This window comes from Arvicola amphibius, chromosome 6 (assembly GCF_903992535.2).
Source record: "Arvicola amphibius chromosome 6, mArvAmp1.2, whole genome shotgun sequence".
Classification (NCBI taxonomy): domain Eukaryota; kingdom Metazoa; phylum Chordata; class Mammalia; order Rodentia; family Cricetidae; genus Arvicola; species Arvicola amphibius.
In genome coordinates, this window is record NC_052052.2 from 102,961,392 (window position 1) to 102,973,604 (window position 12,213).

At 41.7% G+C, this 12,213-nt stretch overlaps 1 protein-coding gene across 4 annotated transcripts in view; it reads left to right on the forward strand.

The window, feature by feature from the left end:
• Usp6nl (USP6 N-terminal like) overlaps positions 1 to 9,143 on the forward strand; it is a 131,530-nt gene extending 122,387 nt beyond the window's left edge. For all 4 annotated transcript variants that reach the window (XM_038333903.1, XM_038333902.1, XM_038333904.1 and 1 more), the window contains one exon: positions 6,280 to 9,143. In XM_038333903.1, the coding sequence (XP_038189831.1) occupies positions 6,280 to 7,640 (1,361 nt within the window). In that variant the 3' untranslated portion in view covers positions 7,641 to 9,143. The remainder of the gene's footprint in view (positions 1 to 6,279) is intronic.
• The last annotated feature ends 3,070 nt before the right edge of the window (positions 9,144 to 12,213 follow it).

Sequence of the window (12,213 nt, forward strand, 5' to 3'; positions counted from 1 at the left end):
TCTCTCTCTCTCTCTCTCTCTCTCTCTCTCTCTCTCTCTCTCTCTCCCTCCCTCCCTCTCCCCCCCCCTCTGTGTATGTGTGTGTCTGTGTGTCTGTGTTAAGGTAGCTACTTGCAGATTTGCTTTAGTTTACTTTTATGATAGAGAATACTTTTAGCACATAGAAACATAACTGATAGTGACCCTTGTTGCTTTTATAGGTTCCATGCAGTATTTCCTTGACCCAGTAAGAGTTGAATACTTAATCTGCACCAAAAAAAAAAAATCGTTTTTGTGTAGAACTCATGAATGTTTTTTCTCTTAATTTCATTAGTTACAGAGGTCAAATTGCTTGACAAAGAGACTGTGGTTTAGTTTGACTGTTGGAACTGAGAGGCCTTTGAAACATGGTTTAGAACCTGCTTCTGTGAGGGGAGCCCCACTCATAGGTTCCCTGGGGCCACCTCCATCTCTCTGTGTAGCTCTGGTTTCCCCCTCTCCGGTCCATTCCACTATATCGCATTCATTCCTTTCCCTTGCCTTGTTCTGATCTTTCCTGGACCCTGTTCTGGTCCCTCTCTCTGATCTTCTTTCCACACGTTATTTCCCATCCTCCACAGGTACGTTTGCCCAGACCATCACTGAGTTGTAAAGAACGTGCACACATTGGTTCTAGCGACACTGCTGAGACTCATGGGAGTAATATGATTGTAATGTAACCAGTCAGTCAGCAAGTGTTTCTGGGAAATGTATTATGATGCCACTGTCACAGACTGTGGTTGTCTGAATCAGAATGGCCCCCATAGGCTCTTATATTTGAATGCCTGGTCCCCAGTTAATGGAACTGTTTGGTAAGGATTAGGAGCTCTGGCTTTGTTGGAGGAAATCTATCATTTGGAGTTGACTTTGAGGTTTCAAAAGGCCATGCCAGACCCAGTCACTGTCTCTCTGTCTGCCTGCTGCCTGTGGATCAGAAGGTAAAGCTCTCAGCTACTGCTCCAGTGCCATGCCTGTCTGCTTTACTCATGATGGTCATGGACTAACCCTCTAAAACTATAAAGAAGCCCCCAATTAAATGCTCTCCTTAAGAGTTGCCTTGGCCATGTGTCTCTTCACAGCAATAGAACAGTACTAAGACACAACTGTGCTGTAAGTGTCCCTTAGCCCGTTCCCCATGCACAGCAGAAAGTGCAAGTGAGTGGACACTGTTCAGAACTAAGCACCCGGAGCAGTACCTTCTGGCCCTGACACCTGTGAGGCCCCTCCCTCTCTAGGAAGCACTCTGGGCCTAGCTTGCTTCACTGCTTTTAACATTTAGAGGAATTGATTTTTAAGCACTTACATCTTAGGAGGCGCTTTTATATTCCTGTCTACTGCCTCTTCATTGAAAAGTTTTATGGGAACAAACAGGCCATTTCCTATAAATGTTTTTGTGCATTTACTATATTGACCATTGGCTTTTACACACAGGTACCTAATGAGGGCTTGTCACTTGAGGGTTAACTAGATATTGTATAATCTTGTGTGTGGCTTTCCTCCCCAAACTCTACTTTCTTAACTCTGAGCTGTGTTTGTTGTAATCAGAGTTTCTGGCTTGTCACATGGGCGTGTGCTATTGCTCTGATTCACAGTCTTCTAATGAGCTAGGTGCTCTGAAGGAGACAGAGGAGAAGCTGCTGGGGTGGTGCACATGTGCTATGAGTTGGTGTGAGAAGCTTTTCTTGAATATTTTAGAACACAAACATTGTGCCCCAGTGTTCACTTAGCCATTCAGTGAATTTCCTTTAATTCTTAAAATTATATTTTTAGGTTTTATGTGTATGGTTTTGTTTGCATGTATGTCTGTGTACCACATACATGCAGTGCCCACAGAGACCAGAAGAGGGTACTGGATTCCCTGGAACTGCAGTAGCAAAGTTTATAAGCTGTCATGTGGTTCCTGGGAATTGAGCCTGGGTCCTCCAGAAGAAGAGCCCTGCCGAGCCATCTCTCCAGCTTGCTGTCAAGTATTACAGTCTGTAGGTGTTTGTGTTAAGTTGAGAGATGGCTCAGCTGTTGAAGGCTAGACTCACACCAAATGTCAGATGCATACAGTGTTAGCTGGTTTTCCTTAGACATATTTTTGTACTGAAAATGAGAGGTGAAAAATGTGTCTTGGTCTTCACACTGAAAATAAACTTTCCTGCACCTGCACGAGTCCCCACCTCTGCTGTCTCTTACTTGCTAGTTTAAAATTCCTTCTGAGAAATACAGACCTTTTACCTACGACTCCATATTTTGCTTGTGCATCCTGTCTTTATTTATTCAAAGGCTTTTAGAATAAACACCAATGGCTGTTGCTGAATAAAAGTGGGTGTCCGTGCCTAAATGTGGATGATATGTGTTTTCTCATACATGTTCTCATCTTCATCGAGTTTCTTCCCCACCAGCTTCCTTCACTTCAGGTTTTATCCAAGTTCTTCTTTGGGTCTTCCTTACACACTCTAGCTGTCTACCTTTCTTCCGTATCCTACAGTGGAACCCCAGCCAGTGATTCTGTGTTGAGTGAGAAGAGCAGAGAAGCACTGGACAGTTACATTTGTCTGGAGTGTGGGCATTGTCCCATTTTGGTTTTGCTTCCATGGTTTTGAAGGAAAAAAAAAAATAGATGAGATGGATGGAGTGAGGGTTCTGGAATTTTGCATTTGACAAAGTCAACCATGACTGTCAGTCAGTCACCTTTGTAAAATTATAAAGTATGGAGATGAGAAAACTCTAGTTTTCAGCTTTTTGAAAGTAATAAAGCCAGATGTCTTAAATCCCAGACCTGCAAACATAGTATGTATATGAGGGAAGAAGCGCTGACTGGATTGGCTGGAATAGATGTTTGAGCATGAAGAAAGCAGAACACATGATTGCTAGCTCCATTGACAATGCCTTGTCTATTAAGCTGCTCTTGTTTTTACTCAAGGTTGTTCATTTAGTGAGTCAGAAAATCACTGTTAACGTAATGTATAGAATAAAGCATTTGGCAGGGTCTTTAGGACATTTAGGATTACGCTTAAAATGCGGCCTGCAAGTCTTACCCCAAACTGTGTGTCACTATCATCTGGACTATTGAAAACCATTGTGGAAGTACTGCATGTTCATAGCAGACGTTTATGGCAACTAAGACAACATAATAAGCCTCTGCTCGAGAGCACTTCTGTTTTGTTAACCAGCACTAACTAGTGCCTGTTCCTTACCTTCATGCCTCAGATGCAGGCTTAGAACTGTAGAGAATTTGTAATAAATGGGTTATTTTCTGCATGCTGTTGGTAACTCACTTCACTTCTGGCTCATGTTAAAAATATTAATATAACAGTAGACATAAACTTATATTATATACCTTGTTTTGTTGTATTTTATTTCATAATTTTAGAAATCCTCCAGTTAAGCATGTAGGTATTTTTTTTCTAACACATTGCAGTTGTGAGCATTCACAGTTTCCCTGCTTTTAAGCAGCAGTGTGCACATCAGGGTCCCTTTCAGTCCGCACCTGTGAGCTGGGTTTTGGTAATTGGCTGGTGCGTCATCTGATAGGATAGTAACTAGTCTTTAACTGTCCCGTTCTTCTTGAGTTGCTGAGTTGGGACTAGAGGAAAGTTGTAAGCTGGGGTTTTGTGTTGCAGGTCTTTGTATCATCTTGATAATCAGTGCGTGTTCTAGTCATTGTCCCTGGCAGAGAAATGACAGTCACATATTTTTCTGGGACTAACTGATTAACTGTTGTAGAACTGATTTAAAAATAAAGACATTTTGTTGGGGAGCTAGATAGGTCTTGTTTTATTACTTGTTGGTCTTTACCCTAAGGAGCTGAATACTCTGCTCTCAGCCAGCATTTAACCCACTTCCCATATTCATAAGCAAAAACTCTCAAATGCTAGCTTTTTCAAGTTTGTGTTACCACTTGAAATAATTTTGGTCATCAAAGAGACACATGGGAATGCTGTCTGTGTCACAGTTGCTGAGTGGGTGCTCTGCTGTCTTTGAAGCAGCATACATCCTTCACTCTGCTGATTGCCTCCTGGCTCACATCTTACCGACTGAGTAAGCACATGGGCTTCACGTTAATGTGTCCAAAGCAGTCTGCCTCACTGCTTCACTGCAGCACAGTGTGAGGGGAGAGTGAAGATGCTGGAGTCAGCTTTGGGTTTGAACTCTTGCTACCTGCTAGCTGTGGACACTTGAGCAAGTTCACGTGTGCCTCAGTTTTGTCACAGGATGAGACAATGAGATCGCGGGCCTCTTGTAAATGTGATATGCATAGTGTTTTGAATGATGGCTGACATGCGGTGATTACTTAATGAACGTAAGCAATTATGACTATCATTGTTGTCGTCATTTATTATTACCACAGTCTAAGTCTAAACCACCATTTAAAATAAATTCTGTGAGCGGGGCGGTGGTGGCGCACGCCTTTAATCCCAGCACTCGGGAGGCAGAGGCAGGCGGATCTCTGTGAGTTCGAGGCCAACCTGGGCTACAAGAGCTAGTTCCAGGACAGGCTCCAAAAAAGCTACAGAAGAAACCCTGTCTCAAAAAACCAAATAATAATAATAATAATAACTTCTGTGATGTACCTCAAATTATAGAATGGATCTGCTGAAAAGTCTCTAGAATTTTCTAGTTAACTCAGAACAAAATTCCAAGTCCTTTTCATAGTGCCCTATGTGTTATGACTTAGTTTTCTTACCTCCACCTGGGGCCTCTCACCTTCTTGGGCCTTTGTTCAGAGAGAGGGTCGTGCTCTTTCTGGCACTCTTCCTTGCTCTGCACCATCCCACTCCCAAGTTTTAAATTGCTTTTACCACCTTAATATTCCTGCTGTTTTGTTTGGATCAGATAGGATTGGATTGAGTTGGAATGCTGGTAACGGGATTCAGGACCTTATACATGCTAAGCAAATGCTCTGCCACATCTACTTGTTGTCTGTGTCATGTAGGTTCCAAGGATGGAACTTGAGCCTTTACCCTCTGAGCCGTTCTCTGGGCCCTGCACAGTACTGATGCTGGCAACATATTTAAAGGATGACGTTGCTCATTCTCCCCCTCTAAAGAGAGCACTGTATTTCTCTTAAAGTACCCTAAAGAAGTGGGTCTATAACTGTTATGTACCAATCCAAACTTTCTTTAAGAAGCTTGCAGTGTGAGAATTCTAAGAGTAATAAACATGGTATCCCTTTCCCCACCCCCCCTAAATAAAACAGAAATAACAAGATTGTGGTGACTAGAGTCACAAGAAAATATCACATCTCTTATGTTCACAGCAACCGCATGCAGATCATAGTAAGATTCAGTTAAGCTGGATCATTAAGTGAATATTTGAAGAAAGGCAAAGCCTTATTTCAAATGACAAAAAACTGTTTTATAATAATGGGTAAAACATTTTGCAGTTTTTGCAAATGAAGTCCTTTCATGGTAATCTACACTAGTTTCATGGTAATCTGGTAATGTTATAATAGAGAATTTAAAAATATTTCTTGCTAACTAGCCATTTTATTGCACCTTCCTTCAATTCCTTACAATTCTGTGTTAATTATTTAAGATATAAAACTAAAATGGACTGGAGAGATGGTTCTGTGGCTAAGTACACTGGTTGCTTAAGAACTTTAATTCCCGGTGCTTACAACCATTTGAAACTCCACTTTTCAGGGTTCCAGGTACTAGGGACGCAAATGGTGTCCATACATATTTCAGACAAAACACACAAATTTTTTTAATTAAAGAAATTACCTAATGTAGTTTTCATTCTTTCCAAATTTCTTTTCCTGTCTTTACATTTTTAAGTAGAATGTTTTTAGGATGCTTGTTTCCAGTTGAAGAGTATGTTTCTTTAAACAGTAAGTTACAGTGTGGGAAATACCCAAGATAATAATAATGTGGGGAGAACTTTGGGACCACAGTAAGTTACCAAGTGACTTTCAACTTGTAGCTCTGACAAATCTGTTTGAAACTGAAAGTGAAAACTTTATTGACTTCAAAGGCATGGGTTAGAATGAAAATAACATAATGTTAAGACTCAACCACTGGCCAGTTGTGTTAGGAATAAGAGCATCGGCTTTGCACGGAAAGTGTGTGACAGTGTGTTTTAAGAAAATAGAAGAATCAGGTGTTAGGCAAAGTTAGCTGTGTTTCAGTGCCATTTATCTAAACTTGCCACCTGTCAGTCACTGACATTTTCTGTACACAAGACAGTCTACAGTTTTTAATACTGTGTCTTGTAGACTAGATGCCCATCATTCCTGTGTTTGTTTTACTCATGAATTTATCTTTCCTTTAGGTAAGGAAGAAGAATATCCAAAGAAACCCTTGGGACAGCTTCCACCCGATTCTGCTTGTATTAATCAGTTGAGTAATGGACAAAGAAGTGTTGGCAGGCCCAGCCCCCAGCTAAGCAGCAGAGGAGAAAGTGGATCACCTCACAAGAAGCATGAGCATTCCCCTGCCCACCACAGCAGAACCAGTACCCCAGAAAGAGTCCGGCCACCAAGACGGAAGTCAGTGGATGACGATAGTAAACACCTGAAGCCTTCGTCAGGTCCACAGGACAGTTCCAGGCACTACAACCATGCAGCTGCTAACCAAAATAGCAATGCAATTTCAAACATCAGAAAGGAATTTATGCCCAAATGGAAAAAACCATCAGATGCCTCAGTGATTGAAAGAACTGCTAAATATGCCATCGAAGGTAAAAGTCATTCAGTGTATCCCACTCCTACAGTTGCCACTCCAAGTTCTGCTGAGACCCGAATGTCAAACTCAAGGCAGAAGATAAAGCTTTTGGATGGCAGTGATGGGAAGCGGGGTTCTAATGCTTCCCAGTATGACAATGTGCCTGGGAGTGAGAATGAAAACGGAGCCTCTGTGGAAGAGGCCCCAGAACGGACCCACCCTCACAATCTAAGAAAGCACACTGAGCCAAATTCCAGCCCATCAAAAGTATCCAACAAGTTTACTTTGAAAGTGCAGCCTCCCAGCCATGTGCGATATCCATCCCAGTTAGAAGGGGAGGAGCACAGGGCTGCATATCCACCCTCCTACAGCAACCCCCCTGGTTACCATGGAAACTCTCCAAAACACATACCTGTTGCCCAGAGCAGCTTTGTGTCCCCACGGATCAATCCTGGGGCCCAAATTAATCCTTCTAGGAGACTGTATGGTTCTTCTCTTTCAGTTGATGTTTCTCCGGAGAAATCTTACAGCCGCCCAACTCCTGTTGTTCTACCATCCAGTCGAATTGAAGTTCTTCCCATTGACATTGGTGCTGGGGGATATACAGGTAGTTCAGGGTCACCAAAGAATGGAAAGTTCATCCTTCCTCCAGTGGATTATTTACCAGAAAACAGAAAATGGTCAGAAGTTAGTTATACATACAGACCTGAGATGCATGGACAATCATGGACTCGAGATGCTAGCCGTAGCCACTTAAGCAATTTACCAAAATACGCAGCCTTTCAACACATACCTTTTCAGGACCATGGCCTTCCAGAAGTATCTGTAGACAGTCCAGTGAGGTATATAATTTCCCCAGCTGTAGAAGATGCCAGTCCTCCTGGGTATCAATATGCAGGTCCCTCCCCTCCAGCACATCGCTACAGAAATAGAGAGGGACTTTCTATTCAAGAGTCAGTGTTGCTGTGAGAGTTGGCTGTATTCACTGAAGACAAAAGAACAGAAACCATGTGATAGCCACATTGCTATGTTTATAGTTGCCAAAGCAGTATTTTATACTATTGTAAACAACTCTTGCAGTTCCAGTGCGTGTCAGGAAGAGAGTGTATGTGGAAGTGCTCCATCTCCACGTAGATGCTGCCGAGACGAGTGTCTCAATCACATCGCCACTGGAACTTAATAGGAGACTAACCTGGAAACATAGCAGTCGTCTCTAGGGATGCCACTCAGTGAGGCTCTTTGTTTTGTTTCCTTCAGACCTGAGTGTTTCGCTCTGTTGATGCACTCTGCTCTGACCACTGTCAGAGACACCAGAGGAGGTGTTCTGAAGGCTGTCACTCATATTTTAATAGGTGTGACATACACCCAGGCATACAGATTTTGATCACAGAACTTAGAAATGTTTTTTTAAACTACCTTTAACCTAGATCCATGGCATAACTGTGTTTCCCCCTTATCTTTCTACCCACCCTGCCCTGGTCATATTTTAGCCTAGGTTCTAAACTGAAACTGACTAAAAATATTGTCCTGACTTTATGAATCCTACATCTCATAGAATGTCATTCTCCTTCTGTTACTGCCATTTTATCTCTACCTGAAAATTAAAGACACTGGGGAGAAAGGCTAACCACTTATGGTGCTTAAAATGTGGGTCAGTTAGCTTGAGGGTGTGGCTGTGGCACAGCGCTCACTGTGTCCTCTCACCTCCAGCTGTCTCAGTGCCCTGTGCTCTTGGCTCTGGTCTTGATGGGTGCAGAGCACTGACCGCAGAAGGAGTTGGAAGTCACAGTCCTTGCAGCACTCTGGGTAGTGGAAGGTTCGTTTTCAGGTTCATTTGAAAGCAGCATTAGCCAGACTGCTATTCCTTATTCTGCTTCAGTTTCACAGGGCCCCAGGAGAACCACTCACATGGGCTTTTTCTGACACTCATTCTTTACTGAGTATAGTGGGTGGGTATTGTTACACTTACTGGGCCATTACATTATCCTGGTCAAAATTGTGAAAAATACCCTAATAAGCATCTCGAATTTTGATCTTTGTAAAAAAAATAGTATGTTTCATAGTTTTTGAAAAATTTTTCAGTAAAAAATAATTGAGGTTCATGGTTTAAAGCAATTAAAATATGCTATTGTACACTACTGTCACCACGACATAGATAGCATGGTGGATTCCTTAAGAGAGGGTGCTCTGTGTGGAGGCTTGTCTCATTGTTCCCTTCTTGTATCTGAATATCAGAAAGGAGAAAGTCCAACAGTGATTGTCCCCTTCCTCCATGTTGGGGATATAAGCATTTGAGGTACAAGAATATGTCTTAAGATGAAAGCAACATTTGTTTAGCTAGTGAATGTGACAATATTTTTAATGTATATAATGATCTTAATGTAATCTAATCAATGTGGTAATGATGTTTTAAGTGTGGAAACAAATGCAGTATATTAAAGGTGATCTCCACACTGAAACTCCAACCCCTGACAAAATAACCAGGCTCTTGATTTAGATCATGTGGAAGGTGAGAAATAAATGTGTATAGAAATGTAGCTGAGGATATTAATTACAGTTCTTAAAGTGTGACTTTGTGGCTTACAAGGAACCAAGCTGTACAATTTAGTTTATGATGGCAGCATCTATGCCTCTCCAGAAAGTATATATCATAGTGGTAAATAATGTAGACTATATATATATATATATGCAATATATATATACACACACACTATTTTCTTATGTCATCTATGGCATTTTTTATCTGTATACTTTTTGATGTGATTGTTTTTAACATGCTAAAAGTAATGTGCATATTTTGTTCTGTGTCTTCTATGTGCCGTTTTCACGTGGCAAGTGCTTTGTTCTGGTGCTTGCAGGGCCGGCCAGATGTCTTCTGTGCTTACCCACGGTGTTTTACATATGCTGCAGTTCTCTGCTTTCATCTCCAGTGACACCATGTTTAGAACCACATCATCTTTCCTTGGATGAAGTATTATTAAAAGCAATACGGTCTTCCCCACTATAAAATGTATCTGTTGGTTTTTAAGTAGAAAATTTTAATTTAAAATTATTTTGCCACTATACAATTTTATTATTTTAAATTTATTTTTAAATAAAAGAAATGATAAGAGGAAAAATATTGACAAAGTGATTCAAAATGTATGTATAGAATACATTTACTGAGGACATTCCGGGCCTAGTAGCCAGTTTTATTTTGTAACTGCATGCCCGTAGTGTATTTGTCAAGGGTGAGTCTTCTTCATGATCTCTTTGTTCAGCAAAATGAATGAGCCTTTGGGCATGATTGTCGGCTTCCTAAGAATGAGCCCTGCTGATCTTTAGACTTAACTCATGAACTTAAGTTTTTGTTTTTGCCTTTTTTTTTCCTGTTCAAATCTCACCCCAGACCACTTAAATCATATCTTGGGTAGGTATCAGCTAACTGTATTTCCTTCATGTCTTAATGCTTTTAGCTTGAAACTCTAAGAAAAGTGCCTACAAAGTTGTCTTATGTTTCTGATGTGGGATATTGTGATTTGTTGTTGTTTTTCTTTTTTGAGACAGTCTTGCTATGCATCCCTGCTTGTTCTGAAACTGTATACCAAGCTAACCTTGAAGCTGAGATGGTCTTCCTGCATTAGCCTCCCATTAGCCTCCCAGACATGCCCCTCCATCTTACTCAGCATAAGACTCTTGTAGTGTGGGTTTTGTTTTGAATGGTGAGGGTTGAACCCTTGTTCTCAAATGCAAACACTACAGGTGAACTAGCTTTTAAAATTCTCTGAGGTCAAAAGTTTCACAGTTTAAGAAATGGTGTCAGGAAAATCAGGAAAAGTCCACTGGCCACAGCATTATCAGCTGTCTGTGAATTTTATGAACTTCTAGTCACAGCTGACAAGCTTCAAGGAAGGAGGTTCACTTCCTGACTGACTGCTTACACCATTCCTTCAAAATAGAGTCTTAAGGTTGCCATTTTCCTTCAGTGGTCTGCTTTTCTTAGCCCCAGCTATTTAAAGATCTAAGCAAGGAGAAAACCCTGGTCTAGCTTCATTTGACCAGTCAACATTTTGAGCAGCTAGAACTCACAGGGGCTGTTTCCACACTTGAGAACATGAAAGGATTATTTTGAGTGCATAGATAATTATGAACAGTTACCATCTTAATGGTCTTACTAAATCTTATAATGTGTGAGCATGGAATGTCTGTCTGTTCTGAGTAGTAATCGCAGTGTTCTGTGGGATTGGTGTGGGTTTTTTTTTTCCTAGAATTTCATTTCTAAAGCTGTTGCTGTTTTATTCTGTGCCATCGAAGCTGTTTTCTTCAGACCCTGTTCCCTGAAACGTGCTCTACCACGGAAGGAGAGGAGAGATCAGGGCTGCCTTATAGTCCTAGGGTGTTGGGGGAGTTGGAAAGTTGGGGCCAGCAGCCCATCCAAAGAATTGAATCAGTTTCAGTTCAGTGACAGAGCAGCTTCTGTTGTGACATGTGGGATTTGGGGATTGATAGTTGTCATCATCTGATAGACGTGGTTATTCCAGAGAAAAGTGGGACTTTGCCAGTATAGAGGAACAAAAGTTACCAGAGAATGCATGCCCCAGAGAAGGTAATCAAACAAAGCTGTCACCCACAAAGTAGAGTTATCTGTGAGAAACGGCAGTAGTGTTCTGTTCCCCTGTCAGTCGGACCATGTAGGCTGGAGACTGTTAGATCTGCATGGTAGGCTGAGTTTGCTGTTCAGTGGTTGTGTGACATTGGGCAGTTCCCATTCCCTTTCCTGTCTTCACCATTATCAGCTATAACATATGGGCATCTGAGAGGTATGGGTGGAAGAGAAGACAGCCATGATTTGATTATTTGAGTGAATGGAGTTAATAGTGATAGTGGTTTCAGTTTTGTCTGTGCCAGCTCCTTTGCTAAGTCCTTGTAGAAATTGATGTTGCACTCCTTCATTTTGACTCACTTCCTCACTCATAAACTGAAAGTATTTTGTTTTTCTATTTCCTAGGATTGATTTGATTGGTCTAATGTGCTTGGCACGGTGCCATGTACTAATACTGTGTTATCTGTGGTTACATGCCACCGTAGCACTAGACTTCAGTGGTCAGGAGGGATTTGACCTTGCTTCCATGGAGTTGAGAATCTAGTGAGAAGTCCAGGGGTAAAGGCAGTCAACTTGCATATGATCTAAGAGGAAAAACATGATTGAGACTTGAGATGGTGTCAGCTTCTCACCAGTGGTGGTGGTATAAAATACAGCAGACCTGCCCTTTAATGTTGGGCTGGAAAGTCTGTTTGGATTTGACCAGGAGGAGGAGCGCTTGCTGGCCTGCTGTCTTCCCAGAACCACCAGCAGATCGGTGGTTGTTTGCAAGCACAACTAGGAGGCAACGAGGCTCTCAGAAGGTTTGGATGAGATGAGATGGACGTTGCTGAAATGAAGGATGAGGTAAGCCAGGAGCGGAGGAGGAATGTACGGTGGTGGAAGACGATGGTGAGATTGCCTGCTGCAGCCCCTTGCTTCTGGTCCAGTCTCTTCTTGTTCTCAGAAGTATTAAACACT